Source organism: Schistosoma haematobium, chromosome 3 (assembly GCF_000699445.3).
Source record: "Schistosoma haematobium chromosome 3, whole genome shotgun sequence".
NCBI classification, from domain to species: Eukaryota; Metazoa; Platyhelminthes; class Trematoda; order Strigeidida; family Schistosomatidae; genus Schistosoma; species Schistosoma haematobium.
In genome coordinates, this window is record NC_067198.1 from 24,909,394 (window position 1) to 24,927,755 (window position 18,362).

The following is an 18,362-nucleotide window of genomic DNA, read 5'->3' on the forward strand; positions in this document are numbered from 1 at the left end:
TTTGAAGATGTTATTCAAGGAGTATAGTTCACTGAAATACATTTGGAAAGCGAAAAAAGGATATGAAGAATTCAGAAGATTAGAATTTGAGAGAACACAAAGAGTGGATGCACCTGCGCCAATGCAAACGATTTTGAGCCATTTCATTCAAGGTCTCTAACCATCGGTTGCTATTGTCTCGCGGAACCCAACCAGGTAGTCTTCACCTACCAACATGGCTCAGTCCACTTGTCAGTGACTTCATGGACTTGTGCCATGTTTTGGTCTGGCCGCCCCTAGCTTCCTTCCAACCTACTTCTACACCATAAAACAAAGGACATCGGGGCAGTCAGTGGTTGGGCATACGTAACACGTGTCCCAGCCATCTTAACTGATGAAGTCTTACTACTTCATCAATTGATTCGCCATCCTTACCTAGTACGTTTCCTAACAACTGCATTACTTTGTCGGTGGTCCAAGGATATACAAGCAGTGCTTCGGAGACAGTCTGGCTAACTTTTTTGATGTATTCTTGACCTAATTCGAATATTTCTTTACACTATTAGTACTAAGTTTTAACGGTTTCTGAAAATGTGGAAAATATTGGCTAACCGTTTATTTGTGTGTATTGTTGGTTTCTTGTCCCATTAGTTTTAAAAACCTACACAGCGATAATTATGTGACTGCGTCTTTATATCAATCAAGTATAAACAAAATTTGGGAGGTTTTAGGATAAAATATCCTGATTTTCTGAATACATGGAATTTAAGATAGATTACAAGCATCATCTCTGCGCTTATAGTCATTCTCATTGATTTTATATTTTTTTCCGCATGAATTTAGTAGTACAATTCTATTTTAGTTGTACAGTCGTACAAATTGTACTTCACATGCCAAGTCATATATTGCATCGGAGCACGTTGTTTAGTGATGATTATGTTGGAATATAGTTAAAAGTAAATAAATCTAGATACGAAGATTATGGTTACAGGTGTAAGTAGTATAAGCAAATGTAAACTCCTCGCTTGAAGTTTCCTGGATCACTTGAGGGAAGCTGTCGATGACAACTGACTGACTTCAAAATCGATCATAAAAATACGTACACTTTATTTCCATAATTATCAACATTCTGTTGTTTATCATTACCCAGACATTTTTGAAAAATGTACCAATTTTATTACAAATAATTTGATTTATTCTTCAAGAGATATTCAAAAAAGAAATGTGTATCCTTGGGATTAGATAAGCGGTTCTAGATTAATGTCTTTGTGTCAGATTATTTAAATCTTTAATTACGGTAGCAGTCTAAAGAGCCTGGAATTCATAAATGTAGCTATTGTTACTGCTTAAAACCTTAGTTACTCAAAGTAGTAAAACAGACTCGCTCAGGATTATTGCAGAAGGAAATAACCTATGACATGAAACAGATTACATATGTGAATGAACATGAATGTTTACAAGTTTAGTTCAATCGTGTCAGTTAAATCTACTTAATGATCAAACAGCTAACTTACCACTGAACTGAAATCAGCAAGTGATTACCATAATCGACTACCCGAGCTTATACTCAAATAGATATTTAGGTTCATTAGTGTCTGTAATTAAATTACCTCACATCCATAAATTAGTCTATAAAAATCTAACTGTTGACATTGGAATTATAATAAAAAATATTAAAGAGACAAGTATAGGACATATGAATGTGGTAGCGATTAGTTTCTAGCTTCTACAAAACAGAAATAGAACCCTATACATAAAATGAAACAGTCTCCATACTAGAATACTACCAACACAAACACATCTAAAAACTGCTACATAGCATTAAATAAAGTATAAATGGATTCGAACAACTAAATTAAGCTGCTTTTTTACAACCGAAATAGATTTAACAATAGATAATACAAAAGAAGGTGAAAACACGCACATACAAACAAACAAGCAGTCGCCAATATAGATCATCTAACATTACCCACTAGAAATTAAAAAGATTGTACGTCATTACACCATCACAATTGTTTGATATATTTATTTGCAATATTGATTAAAATAACAATAATGATCATAGTAGTAAACACAAAAATCTTGACTGTCACAAAATAAGCGTTATTTGAGTAATTTAGAGAGGGAAAAACAAAACATATACATTGATAAAGGAGTGATGAATATGAAAGAGAGATTAATTAGCTCACTAAGTCAATTAACTTCTGAATCAAGTCAGTTGGTGGATTGAAATAGACACAAAAATAACTGAGTCTGATTTTATTAACCACTTTATTTTATTAATAATGATACGAAAAATGTAAAACTATTTCTATGTGTGTGAATATATGAATGACAAGTTGGGGAATTCAAAAGAAAGATACGGAAAAGAATAAAAGCAAATGAAGTCGTGTGGAACACATAAGAGACTACACAGATATAAATCTATGCTTCTGTATATATTTCGCTATATAAATATGCACAAAACTTCTGTTCGTAATCATTGGTAATTTAAGAGCAGAGAAGTATTATCAATTACAACATTAACAGCTGTACTGGTAACAAACTAAATTATACAAATCTGATAAGATTTAGAAACAAGCACATTAAGAAATCTTTTCAGAGAATGAAGAGACGAAACAGATTATTGATGAATAAACAACTGAGCAATAACAACTCCAGACATCTTTATGCAAACATAAATCAGTATATTTCAATTTCTTCAAAACTTTCTCTTAATGCTACATATATAAAGGAATGGGAGAAAAGCAGAAAATTCTCCCATGGATGGAAGAAAACAATACGTACATAAATATACATACTGTGTGCATGGAGAAAGGAGTAAATGAATAGGGGAAAATAGTCCGTTTTTCCAAGTCAAATCAAAGACTAGTGTCATAGACAAAATTGAAAGACAAATTTGGAAGGAGAATAAATTGACAGCAAACAAGTGTGGATATGAATAATTGTTTTTCTGCCAGTGTGTATATATAGTGTGATACACAACACACGTTATCTAATGACGCGAAGTGAAGTGCTTTATAAGTGTTGTATACTTTTCATCTTTAATTAAGCCTGAGCAATGCCATCTGACGCAGCAGAGGAGGTTGGCCTAGCACCACCAGCACTATGACATCTAGACAGAGGCGGATTATTTGTAAGGATTGAATCTAAACGATGATTAACAGCTGTTGTTGTTGTAGCATTACTGGTAGTAGTCTCTGAATTAAAAGAATCATTGAAGTGATGGGAGACACCGCTTGACGACATTCTTAATATAGCACCATTAGAGAAAGATGAAACAGGCATACAACCACTATCAGAACCAGTGGAAAGCATAATTGAATTGTTCATATAACTAAGAAAATCTGGATTAGTGAAGTTTTTTACCAGTCCACCGCCATTATAATCCTCCTTCATTATTGTATGTCGCGCAATACATGGAGTGTATTCTTCAACCAATTGTTGTTTAGACGATTTCGCTGTAGGACGAGATAGTTGAAAGAAACAATGACGGCATACACGAACCGGTTCACTTGGTTGACTTGTTGTAACAATACGACGATCAGAACAATTTGCACAGAATATATAACCACAATTTCTAGCAAATAAGGAAATAGAACAGCAAATGTAGGTAGTTTAAAATATACACTACAGTTAAATAGATAACCAGATCACGACAAATTAATCTATCCTACAACAGACCAACTAACATTCCTATCTTATAAATTCTTTTTGTTTCTGTATCTTTATAAAACTGAAGACAATTTAAGGTTTCTATTTATCTATAAATTATCTTTGAAGACGGCTGTCTTCAGTTGTTTCAAAGTTAATCCACATGTCTTAAAATATGAATGGAACCCTTTTTTCTTAAAACGGAAACACACATTCTAATAATTTTTGAACGCGATGCAAAGTGTAAAATCGTTTGAATGTAGACTTATGGAAAGAAAACGTACACTTAAATTTGCTTGTCTCCCAATTATTCAGCGAAATAAATATATTTATAGTTCCATTGATGAATAATTAAGTTCTGTTGAACACACATGACTGTTTTTTTTTATTTTTCTGTGTAATCATTGAATAGCATAGTATAAGTAACAACTGTTTCATTGTGTGTGGCTACACAAGTCTCTCACTTTAGAGAATCGAAGCCAGAAGATACTCTCTTCAACATGCTTCGCTTTAAACCATGTCAATGATATTGACACAGTTTTAAGTAAACTGAGTATGTCAAAACCTAAAGCTTGTTACATAGTAAGGAAGTGGAAGTTATCAACAGAATATAATTCTCTTACCAGTTTACACTGAATAAAAAACAACCAGTGTGATACGTAAGATAATAATCAACGCCCATTATCTTATTTGTCTATTTATACTACGCTTTGATGTTTTACAAGGTAACACCATAATAAAAATGTTAAGCAATTAATTTTGCACAGGAGTTAATTAACGAGAATACAAAACTTACCGACAATGGTGTTTAGGTCGTAAAGCCGAAAATTCGATACGACATGATGTACATTGGTGAGCAATACAATCGGGCTGCAGTAAAACAGACTGACCATCTTCCGTATCTATTAATTCAAATGAAGTTGTCTTACATGGTGCTGATTCAATTGCATCAGTTAACTCAGACTTAACGTTAGATGGATTGTGTTCTTCTGAAATCTAATAAACATTTAATCAATAGGTTAGCACCAAGCATGAATAAAAAACCACCAGATAAAAATAACAAGATTAATACATTGGAAAACATTATTAGTGCAGCAGCTAATCAGACGAATTCAATCACTAGTATCTGCGATCCAACTCTACGTCCATTGATTTACAAGTGGACATTTATTCGTTGATACGGAATAACAACATTTGTAAAAATGCAAACGGTTAAACCAATAATCGCAACTGATATGAAGAGTATAGGGATAACCTCATTGGTTGTTTTCAGACTGTTTTGATGATTGTTTTGTTATTTCTTATTTCAAAAGTAACAAACATTCATAATATCTTGGCTGAATATTTTGTACACAATTAGCAGTTCATATTATGTAAGAGAATTAGATCAGTTAATTTCAACCAATTTTCTGAAATGTATTATTTTGGAATTAGGCGAATAGTTTCGTTGAAAACTATCAATTCTCTCTCTTCACAGTTATTTCAATATTTTATCATACTAGTTATTTTGCCAAGTAACTAATTATATTCGTTACGATTGTGCTCTAGTAAACTGAAACTTTGTCTAAAACGCTTTTCACTATGGGCAACATGGTGTGTAGTCACCACAGGTAGTAAAGAATTACAGTATTCAGTAAAACTATTGACTAATTATGACTAAAATAGCCAATCTTAAATATACAGGGAGAACTATTGAATAAGAATGAAAAATTCTATTTACTGAACCCGGGGGAACTATAATTGTAATAAAGTCATGTGGAAAAATGTCTTAAAGTGTACCAAAAAAATGATCCAAGTTTATAAATTCATTGTATGGTAACAACTCAAATCAACGTTTAACATGCTCCGTTTTACATTTGCATACCAGACATTATGGACTTTTATAATTTTTAATATTCAAAGGATTTCGTGTAGTAATACTAAAATTTATATTTTAATCAACGGTAAACCAAAAATTCCTGAGATAAAACTCCATAATAAAGATGTGCTTCTGATTTAGATACATGGTTACATGATATTGAAACGTGAAAAAAAATGTAATACATACATGTAGTTCATAAAATCAGTTAAAGTAACGAACTCACATTTTTATCTTTAGAAATAGAAACAAACAGTTCACTACTCAACAAACTGGACTCTTTAGATTTACACTGACTCTTAATATGACTATTTTGTGTAAACTTCTGTTCATACGATGACAATGACGATGAAAGCGATGATAAATGATCATCTGATGAGGCAAGTGTATTTGTGTCTTGTTTACATGTTTGGGTTTTAGTCAACTCGAGAAGTTGTTTCAGTCTTCTCGCCTCTGAATTCAACCGTTCAACTTCCAGTTGTGCATATTTTAATTTGGCTTCTAATGCAAGCATAGATTGCTTTTGTGTTTTACGATTATAACGCTCTTGACATAATTGTGAGTGAGCATGTATTGTTAGGCGATCTACTAGCATAGGTAAACCATCCCAATCTGGAAACCATGACAATGTGTTCATCTAAATAAGAGAAAACAAACAATGAACATACGCATATCTCTTAATATGTTGATTTGTCCTATATACTACAAAGTTAGTGACAGACTATATGTACCAACGAGTTGTATTGAATCAATATCGTTTGCTGAGACAGTGAAAAGCTTTTTTGTGAAACTCAATATTGATAAAACTTGAAAATAATTTCTATTCGGTTAATCTAACAGCTAAAAAATCATATTATTCAGTATACTCGGTAAGACAAATGTGCTTCAATAATTCCCAGTTAGTATAACGTTTAGAGAAATGGTAACTTGCACCAGCGAGCTTGTATGGATTGCTATATTTTATTCTAAATATCAGATACATATTTACCACAAAGGACTCGGTACATGTTTTTATTGATTTAAATTGTCATGTTTAATACTGCTAAAATGAATAAGAAATAAACAATATACATACAAAGAAATCGAAGATAAAGAAGGCATGGAAGCAGAAAGATTAACAACAAAAACAAGTTTTGAAAAGGAATAAAAAGAACTCAATATGTTCAATATTTAGAATCTAATTTATTTGAACTAGTGCAACCAATATTAAGCCTTCGACAATTAATGTCGGTTTCTTTTACAGTCAATCTGATCAGACACATCAATTTCTTATGCAATACAGGACGTCAGTCAGCCACAACGTAGGACCAGGCACATATATGCATCGGTCAAAGTTGCCATACCTCATTAACACAACAAGATTAACACCGGATTAATAAAAGTAGTTAATTCAGAGGTGGTAATATATAAAAGAAAGATTGCAATAAGGATATAGTACATGAAGAAAGAATGAGTTGGTAGAAAGAAAGATATGAAGCGATTTTAATCTCTTAGTTTAAGGGAAGACAGAGAGGGTATATACCGACGCCAATGAGATCGATTCTGAGCCATGTCACCAAGAGTCTCCAACCACTGGGTACGATAGTCACAATACAGGACGATAATTAATGATTTATTAACTGGTGTCGTTTCATGGTCTAACATCCAGAAAGCCCTTCTTACTTACTTACTAATGCCTATTACTCCCAATGGAGCATAGGCCGCCGACCAGCATTCTCCAACACACTCTATCCTGGAGCTTCCTTTCTAGTTCTATCCAATTGTTGTTCGTTCTTCTCATGTCTATCTCTATTTCCCGGCGTAATGTGTTCTTTGGTCGACCTCTTCTCCTTTGGCCTTGAGGATTCCAACTGAGAGCTTGTCTTGTGACGCAGTTGGGTGCTTCCCTCAATGTGTGTCCTATACACTTCCAGCGCTTCTTCCTGATTTCTTCCTCCGCTGAAATTTGGTTTGTTCTCTTCCACTGTTGGTTGTTGCTAATAGTGTCCGGCCAACGGATCCGAAGTATTTTGCGTAGACAAGTCTTAATAGACACTTGTATCTTCTGGATGATGGCTTTCGTAGTTCTCCAGGTTTCTGCCCCATACAGTAGAACTGTCTTGACATTTGTATTGAAAATCCTGACCTTGGTGTTGGTTGACAGTTGTTTTGAGTTCCAGATGTTCTCCAGTTGTAAATATGCTGTTCTTGCTTTACCGATCCTCATATTCGCATCTGCATCAGATCCACCGTGTTCACCAATGATGCTGCCCAGATATGTAAAGCTTTTCACATCTTCCAAAGCTTCTCCGTGAAGTGTGATTCTATTGATGCATACTGTGTTGTATCAGAGAATCTTGCTTTGTTGAGCCCTACTGCAGCTGAGGCTGCTGCTACACTGGTCGTCTTCTCCTGCATTTGTTGTTGCGTTTGCGATAGGAGGGCCAGATCATCTGCGAAGTCTAGATCGTCCAAATGAATCCTAGTTGTCCACCGTATCCCATGCTCCTCCCCTCCGGACGTTGACGTTTTCATGATCCAGTCGATCACCAGGAGAAAGAGTGAGAGTAAGCAACCTTTCCTGACACTGGTCTTTACTTCGAACGAGTCTGTCAGCTGTCCTTCTACATATATATCTACTCTATCCGGGATTTCCAGTTTACGTAATAAGTACGTACCCATTTGTAAAATGTTTAAATATGCTGTACAATAATTGATTATCGATTTAACAGAAACACATGGTTTATGAGTACATATCATGTGACATAATTCTGTGTAACTACTACTGATGAAAACAAAGTGTTAATAATACACTTTGAAAAGCTTTCCAAACAAATAGTTTGAAGAGCAATCAAAGCAGTTTAGTGCGTTTTTTTTTTTTAAAACAGTGTCTTAAATTAGGACGTTTAATCAAAGTTCAGTATCATCTGAAAAACAAATACAAATTAGGGACGGTCAATCTAATCTCTAACTTACTATTAGAACAAAAAAGGATACTAAAATAAGCCTTAAGTATATATTTGATGTACAGCTGTTAACATCCGAAACAACCGATAGCCTTATGTAAACATAGTGAGAAACAGATTGTAAGTTAAATAAATGCAACTTCACAGTCATACACTGAATCAAATAACTGATTATAATTTAGTCACATTTCTTTGTTACGTGTGACTGTGAGCAAAAAATGCTGGCTGGTAAATTTTAACAAGAAATAATTACAGAAAATCGGTACTTTCAGTGCTTAGTCATGACGGCCTATTCTATTGTTTAGAGACTATACAGACAAAGTAGTTGAAACTCAATGATCCAGTTGTATGATTACAGAATTAAAAAACTTATTGGTTTACCTTTATACAAAAACATACGGAAACTAAAAGGTGATTGTACATAAGTCTTTAAGTTATTGACACAACAAATATTTTTCACTAACATATCCATTATTCTTATTAGTATCTTTGGTATTATCCGGCTAATAAATGTGATTTTCTGAGTCATATTTATCAACACAGTGTTACATTCACCTGGATCATATCACTGTAATGAAGAGAATATATATTGAATTACTTTTTTACCGTAATTGATAATTATTTTTAACTGGAATATAGTAATATGATAAATAACTACTGTTAGTTGTGTTTATAGTACATTAGATTACTTGACAATGTACTACGTAAGCATAATGTAATTTCTATGGATCAACAAATTTTTAACTTGGACTCAGTATAGCAATGACTAGTTAGGATTGTTAAAAAGTCAGATTACTGACTGAGGAGAAACACTATACGCACATTATAATCCAATTATTACAATTTAAAAGATGAAATTATTAGGGAATATATCAGATGTATTAATAAGTGTGTAGCGGTTAGTTCACAATAAACATGAGTCATGTAAATATCAAATTGGAAACACAAAAGAAACTATGAGTAAATGATTATCGATAAGTTCTAAACATTACAGGCAAATGACAAATTTTGAAAAGCAGAGTAAAACTGTTGACAAACAATTAGCTGATGAAACTAGTGATCTTGAAACAATTGAGAAAACTTTTGATTATCACCACTGAGATTCCAAATTAATAATCAAAATAATTGATTTGCAACAACCTAGATGTAAGTCCAAATTTCAGTCGACCAAGTAACGAAGTAACATTGTCACCATAATCTAGAGTAATCAGGTGAGTTTGAATAATGAGTTTATTTATTTATTATCGATGAGCTTCATTCAGCTAAGGATCAATAGTGTTGGACAGATGTAGAATATTCCTCAAAAAAAAACCGCAGAGGTCCTGAAAACGCTAGGAAACATTTTGTCCAATCACCACTGAATAAAAGTTTTTCAGAAACATCTAGAAATTGAAGAGTGATGTTGGTGGAAGACCAATTTATTTGAAATTTTCAATGATTAGCTCAAGACAGCAACAATCAATGGAATCATTTTTACTACTTAATTTAAGTAATCAAACATTAAAATAAATTTAAGGTTTTTTTTAGTAAATAGATTATTTATCTCGTAAAGAATTGTGAAAAGAATATAGTATATACTCAATGAGTATCCACTGAACAATGACGTTGACGCAAGTGTCTTTTAACTGTTCTGAGTGGAACTACGAATCGGTTTAGTAGTTTTTTTTAAAGACAGGCGATGCTCCAGAACTAGCGTGTAACTAAGACTAATATCACAATAAATAAAAGTAGCATACCTCGATGATTACTACGCTGATATGGCTGAATATATTAACCTAGTGCTTTGGATAATTGGACGAATTCATCGTAAGAATGTGGAAAATTTTATTTGTATTTATCAGGTTCTAATAAATGAAAAACTTCAATATTCGCAGTTGGTAAGACGAGACACGCTATAACTTTGTTCTCAATATGAAATAATGTAATGTGAAAATAAATTTAATTATGATTAGTATTTATTGAATACTTATTTATCATAGAAAAATTAAATAATTAGCTTTGAAATAGGTGCAAGTACATAGGAAATTGAGATATATTAGTGATATGGTCAATACACTCGTTGAGAAGTGTGATACTACGTCAGCCACTATTTATCTTAACTTCTAATCTTGACTGTAGAGAGAAAAGCCAGAACAAAAGTTGAGGTCTATTCATGAAAACAGTGACACGTTTAAATACAAATTTTCACGGACAGGGCAGATAAGTTATTCTAAACTAGATGACATGATAAAAACGGATATCAATGATAATGTTAAACAGATTAACTATTTTGTGATGTTTCATGCTTCATAATTTAGCTGAACTGGCTTCAAAAATGATTTACCTTAAGATAAGCGATGTATACAATGTGGACTGCGTGTCCACATGAATACGACAGTAGTAATAAGCTCTCATAAGGTTATTTGTAACACGTGTTTCCAGAAAACATTAGATATAAACGCGAGATTTTTAAGAGTATGTTAGTCATTTTACAAATAGAATATTGTATCAAATGTGTTGCATCATTACATGTAATTGGTAAGAACCAACGGATCGACAATATTCAGTTTGCAATGAGGAATTTCAATAATATCCATGACTGTACAGTATGACTTTTAAAATTAAAACATATATTTTAAAGAGAGCAAGAACAAAGATTGGTGCAGAATAATATGAATTCATTTTATTTCGTTAGGTTCTCATCAGCTGCTTACAACCTAAATTATTTAAAATTCAACATTAATACAGATATTGACATATTTATATATAAGAGTGTGATTAAGGATCAATACATGTGTATGATGATGTAGCGAATATTCAGATAGAGTTAATGAGCTCATAAAATGTTTGATTCGAATAAATAAATAAAGTTAGAGAGAGAAAGTTCCAGAACATTGAAATAGTGATTAGAACTCATGAAAATAGATTAATCGTAATAAAGAAAATATGAATTGAAATCAATCAGTTATGTATGATGTAATTTATATTTCAGAAAGAGTTGCAATAATGACGTAATAAATAAATAAATAGGAGCAAATTAATAGAAAGAGTGGGGGTTATTGTTACCAGGGTATTTTCATAGCTAACCTCGAAAGAACCAAACTCAAACGAGCGATTGATGAAATGACGTATTATTCGAGATATGTTGATGATACCTTCATCGTATGTAATAATAAACAACATGCAATAAATCTGCTAGAGTTTTTCAACGAAGCACATCCGAATATCCATTTCACTATGGAACATGAAAAAGAAAACAAGTTCCATTTTCTCGATATCGCGATGAAAAGAAGAAAAGATGGTACAGTTCAACGTTCAGTTTATAAGAAAGACACATGGAATGGTAGTTATCTTAATTTCAATAGCTTTTGAAAACTAGTGCAGACAAATGGAAAAACTGAATGAATTAAAAGAGTATAAACGGTCAAGTTAGTGTAATAATAATAATAATAAAATATGATACATTTATGAGAAAACTATGTTATACTTGATAGTTCAGAAAGGATAGAATAAAAGAATGGATTCCTAACGTAATAATTCAAAAGCTTGACACACCGTCTTTCTCAGGATCGAACCACTAACTTTCCCCATAACGCAATCAGTCATAAAAGGTAAAATACAAAACCTTAGGTAAATACGAAAGAAAACGATATAGCCTCGATACCAAACAGACATCATAAAAGAGGCGGCTTATTAGCGGGTCCCTAGATTATTGAGATATCTAAAAATAACACAATATAGTTACTATTTAGGTATAGGTTCGTGAGATGGACTATAGGTCTCATACATCTAGCCCTTACAGTAAGATTCCTGCGACAAGGAACAAATAGCACCTTACTCCCCTACTAAACCCAGATAATCTAAAAAACAAAAGCTTGCTCAGGATACTTATTAGAGATTGAATGAGATTGATTTAGGCACCAAGCAAATAAGTATAAATACATTTACAATTTTCTGGGAAGTTCAAAATCGGAATATTAAAAGAGCTACGAACAAAAATAAGAAGGGTCTTTCATTATGGTAGAAACAAAGGGCAGGATTAGCAGACAATTATGGTCGACCAAGCAGAAATACAAGTTTACAAAACAGAACTAACAAAATGGTCATCAACAGAAGCCTTGGGGAGATTCACAGATTGTCGAAAAATTCACATAAGGCTTCGTGAACGAATGGTGTAAATTAACCAGTATATTCCGATAGGTAGAACGTTACTGAATAAATGAATGAAAAGGGCATCTTTAATAATTCACTTTATTAGTTTACTAGAGCTTAAGAATATTCAATAGCTCTAGTCTTATACATATTTAAATATTAGTGCTTTGAAAAAGTCATCTTGTTTATGATAGAAAGAGAACATGATTAACTGTTTCTCAAGTTGAAAAACTTACTAATGTAGAAGATAATGGTTTCTTTTGAATTTCCTCTAAAGCATTTGTACCATTTGATATGTTTTGATCGATGGAAGGATTATGCACTTCTCTATTTAAAGGGGTAGAATTCTTATGTAGTGTAGAAGGAAAATAGGATACAGCTGAAGTTGGACTGATTGGGGCTGATGTTGGTCGATTGTAAACATCATCATCATTAGTCGTAATGCGAGTAAATTCAGGCAAAGAAATTTTAGGATTAACCGTTACAGAATGACTTTTTGAGTCGAATGATCCACCTGGCTTCAGGGCTTTACTATTATAATTGCTAGAATAGTCAAACATTTGACTGGAAGACGAATTTCTGCTGCCACAAGAAACTGACGAGGATGACTGAGAAAGCATATTTGGAAAATATTCAAGTCGGAAGTATTTGTTTCGCCAAGCAAGCTTTAGTGAGAATCAAAGATTAAAAGAATGTCAATGGAGGATTCACACATAAAAATACATAAATCTCGAGACTTATAACGAAAAAGCAACAAAATTATTTGGCTTGGTAGTAGTGCAACTTAAGGTTCAGAGCATAAACGCACATAAGTTTAAGGTACTCTGCCTACAGCAATGGTCATCCAGTTAATAATAGTATAAATGGAGAAGTTGGGCGACCCGACTCACAATCGGTCACAATGACGTAGATGCATCGATAGTTTGTGTTTCCTAGGATCTTAAATTTCAAAATTACTTTATACCTGTGAATTAACTTTTTACCCTGGAATCTCATTCTCTCAACTTTTTTACTATCACCAGCACTACTACTACTTATACCTTAATATTTATTTTGACAATTTTACCACCCTGTACTAATGTACTGTGGCAGTTTGAATCGATGCCAATACATCCCGGGTTTTATGTTGCTTATGATTGGCTAGGAGGCCATTGTAGAAATTGACATGAATATTTATCGATCAATGCCGACATACCTAGCACGCGCAAAACCAGGCACGAAATTAAGAGCGTCGAAAGCAGAGGGGGAGAAACAATGCAATGCAAAGCTGAATATGAAAAATAGTTCAAAAGCAACAACTGAAACAGAAGAATAAAAGGCATTAAACGACATAAACTCAAGATTTAGTAGAAGACAGAGAATAATGTAACCACGTCAAAACAAACAATTTCGCGCATCTCAAACAGTAGACAGCGATCGACACTAAATGATTTCATAGATTAGTTTAATGTCTTGACTTGTCTTCACATCACTTTCTTCTGACCTATTTTTACATTAGTTACCATATTGCGTAGAAGTGGGTGGTGCTGGACGACCATAAGAGATTTAGATAGGTGATTATTGATAGAACAATTATCAGTAAGAAATTTGTCTTCAAGATAGACGTTAAGCAACATACTTTCGAGAGAATAGCCGATATGGTGGTAGGACACCCATAACAATACATAAGATGTTTCGAACAAAGTGACACGACTTACCTCCCTACCCCGATTATCAAAAAAGGCAGAAGGAAAAACAACTGATTACTTTGTAACCTTCATTTTCATTCCTGATCATCCATGTATTACTCGATAAAAAGTTGAATCACACTATCTTAATCGAGTACATTATATGTAATTAGTTGGTCAGTGGTTCGACTTCATTTTAGAAACTTAGCTATGATCTACGGGAGAGTAAATAATCAGTTATGATACTCCAGTTATTTGTTTTATAAAATCGCATTAACATTAATGAAGAACATTTTCCTAACATTTACCAATAAAAAAAAGTGTATAGCAAAACGAGATTGTATTTTACGTACCAAATCCTCTGGAATAAGTAATTCAGACAGTTTTGTTACAAATGCCTCATCTAGACTTTCCTCATTAACTTTTGATATAGTACCAGTAATATCTTGAAATTTTTCGGAACCGTTATGACCAAAAACAGAGATTTCAGTCTTATTCGTCGATAACAATTGACCAGTTAATGATTCTCCAAGAGGTGTCGAAAAATTCAAATCATTACATTCATTGGGAGAATCATCTGAATCGGATGTGAGAGATACCGCCCCATTAACAAGCACTTCGTCATTTTCCGGTAGACTCTGTTAATGTGAAAATATTTGAAAGGGAATTAGCATTAAAATAGATGTAAATGTAAAACTACAGTTATACCCTCAATGGTACATTAATTTATACAAAATTAGAGTTTTCACTAACTAATGCTTTTCGTTCACCTGGTGAAAATCGAAACTTTGTTGATCATACAGTACATTTATAATTACGATCTACAATGTTAGAAGATTAATTGAAAATTTTAGAAAGTTTGACACAAGTTTTTTTTCTACAAAAACACGTTGAAAAGGTTTAATAAATCAGATCCGCACAAAATTGATACAAAACAACATATTTTCTAAGAAACCCATTGAAAGAACAATTTATAAAATCTATTACTCATACAGTGCGTTACGCCTGGATATTGAACACCTATTATACCTAATGTTTAGCTTAAATCTAGACTTTCAGAACTTCTAAGCCGTGAAGGTGATGTGAGCTTTGAGTGAGGTTCTATTCAAGTCAGTCAGTCACAACATAAAACCTGGTACGTAGGCACATCTGTTCAAGTGGCCATACCTCGTTAGCACAGAGAGATGAAATCATCAGGTCAAATTCCAGAAAAATAGAAGTAGCAATGGTATCAGAGATAATATGAAAGATTAGACATCGAAGATACGGCTCAAAAAAAAAAATAAATTAGTGAAATAAGCCATGTCGCTTGAAATATTATCAGTAATGGCTGACAATATAAATTAGTAGATGTCTTGTAGTTTGTCTTATGTTTTGCAAAAGTGATACACAAATGTTTTCCTGTATCTTATAATAAATAGTGATTGTATAATTCCTCCTACAGCTTCATAAAGTATTATCATTTGTCAGTCAGTCAGCGGCAACGTAGAACTTCGTACGTACGTACATACACCAATTCGAGTTACTATACCACATTAGCACACAGATACAATTGTCGATTCAAATCCCGTAGAGGTAGAAATAGTAAAAGTATAAGCAGTAATCAGAAACACTAGAGTTTGAAGATGTTATTCAAGGAGTATAGTTCACTGAAATACATTTGGAAAGCGAAAAAAGGATATGAAGAATTCAGAAGATTAGAATTTGAGAGAACACAAAGAGTGGATGCACCTGCGCCAATGCAAACGATTTTGAGCCATTTCATTCAAGGTCTCTAACCATCGGTTGCTATCGTCTCGCGAACTCCATCCAGGTTATCTACACCTACCGAAATAGCTCAGTCAACTTGTCAGTGGCTTCATGGATTTGTGCCGTTTTTGGCCTTATGAGAAAATTTTTTGGTGGCCTCTTGTACTAAACATACTGTATTATGAATCGGTAAGTATGAAAATTTAGGAACGAAGATTTAATTCAACGTTAGTTCAACTGTACTTACATATTTGCGAACAATATTGTAGTTTCAGAAACTTATAAAAACTAGTAACGCAATATGTGTTCAACTAATGGGGTTAGGTGAGTACATAATGAAATCGAGTTCTAGAATACACTTCGATAAAGCAATATGCTGCGTGATAAGAAAGTGTTTTAAGTATATTCTGACCGTTGTGAAGTTATCATTAGTAATTACTAGCACGTCCCAACAAGGTTTCCTACAACTGCTAACTTTGGACAACTTGACCTAGTTTACTCTTATACTATTATTTTGAGACAGTTTCTTTGATAAACCGTTCGAGTTACTTTGTGATAGAAGTTAAGAATGCATTTTTCGCTTTAGATCAAACCCAAATGATATACGGAAGGTATACTAAGATTTAGAGCATATTTTTAGGATCGAAAGTGGTAAAATATTTTCATGAGGCTTGTAGAACTACGTTAATGCTTCTTAATACAGTTTTCTGTTAATCTTGCTATTGAGTAATGAAAAAAGAAACTCAACTTCAGAGAATTCCATCTGTCATGTTACTAGATACAGCTACGGATGCTATACGACTGCTAATACTTACAAAAATAGAGAACTAGAACAGATTGACTCTTTGACCAAAAACACCTAACTTAAACCAATGATAAGTCTTTTGCCAGAAAGTACTAGTTACAACAAAATTTTATTTTTAAATGAAGCTATTAGTGAAAGATTAATAACGTTACTTTAGAAGACAACTACAATTATACGATTAATTCATCCTCCATTATGCAAATGGAAAATTAGATTAATTGATCAATCAACTTACATGTACCGTAAATTCATTAGGATATACACTACCATTGCCAATCGGTATTAAACTGTTAGGAATATCAAATCTACGAGATATTTTTATGTCCATAGGTTGTGATGAATTAATTGAAACAGGCTTTAATAGTTCAGTGGAAGATTGCTTCACATCTGATAACACATAAAGGCTTGTATTACTTCCTCGTGTAGTAACTGACCATCGTGGACTATTATAAGTAAAATTATCACCTTGTACTCCATCGAGATTAAAATTAAAAGGTATTTTGCTATTTGATTCAGGATTGACACTATGATTATGATTGCTATCATCACAATCATTGAACTCGAACTGTCTTGGTGAAATAGACAGTGGTGAACATTTTCCATAAAACTGACAATTTTGAATAGGCTGACTGAATTGTGAATAGTATAATCGACCTGAAGATAGGAGATTATTACTACAGCTATTCATATTATCTAAATTATTATTATGATTAGTAAAAGAGAAATCGTTCTGTTCCAATTGTTCATCAGAAGCAAAAACATCAACATTTTCATCTGGAGAAAGTACACATTCTTGTTGTTGAAATTGATTAACATACGTACATGAACTCACTGTTAACTGTGCAGGACCTGATTCAGGAGATATACATTTATCTGAATGTTTGGGAAAAGGATAACTACCATTAATAAGCGATGATAAAGATCGTATATATGATTTCGATAAACCAGAACAAATACCTGTATCATCAGATAGAGAAGAAAGACGAAGTATTGCTGGTCCAGGACTATTTTTCTCATTGCATACATTATCTTCAAAAAAACATTGACTTGATGATTTCATTATTGTGGGAGAAACACGATTCGACAAAGAAAATTCTCTAGATTGTTGTTTATTAGATCTCGAATCCACGTAATTATTAATATCATCAAGAGAACGCCGATATGAGTTTCGACTAGAAGCATATCCTTTGATAAACAAATTTCCATCTGAGTTCACTTCCTCAGAAGTATCAATTTTTAAATTTGGTACCGTTATCTTTATTGAATCAGAAGGGTGGTCATCACCTAACAGGTTAGTTGTAGGTTGAGACAATTTTTCGTAGTTGATCTTTGAAGTGGAATTAGTCTTGTGAGGTGCTGGATCGATGGATGGAAGAGATTTATGTTTGGTAGATGAAATAGTTGAATTTGTAACTGAATGAGTATTATTTGGTGTTGCCTCAATTACATCTTGAGGAATATCTAGGGTAGGATTTACTTTACTTGTAGACAAAGCAATACCATAAAAAGCACTCCAAAGACTTAATGAACGAACTTGGCAATCCGGTTGAAGAAGATGCTGAAATGAAATGACA

General features: G+C 33.1%; 1 protein-coding gene across 1 annotated transcript in view; it reads right to left on the reverse strand.

Annotated features, from left to right (window-relative positions):
* Positions 1-1,094: 1,094 nt before the first annotated feature.
* MTMR3 (Myotubularin- protein 3) overlaps positions 1,095-18,362 on the reverse strand; it is a 37,923-nt gene continuing 20,655 nt past the window's right edge. Inside the window, exons 12-17 of the mRNA XM_051213386.1 lie at positions 17,024-18,346; positions 14,588-14,872; positions 12,804-13,232; positions 5,718-6,128; positions 4,430-4,629; positions 1,095-3,559 (exon numbers count right to left, since the gene is read on the reverse strand). Of these exons, the coding sequence (XP_051069361.1) occupies positions 3,028-3,559; positions 4,430-4,629; positions 5,718-6,128; positions 12,804-13,232; positions 14,588-14,872; positions 17,024-18,346 (3,180 nt within the window). The 3' untranslated portion in view covers positions 1,095-3,027. The remainder of the gene's footprint in view (positions 3,560-4,429; positions 4,630-5,717; positions 6,129-12,803; positions 13,233-14,587; positions 14,873-17,023; positions 18,347-18,362) is intronic.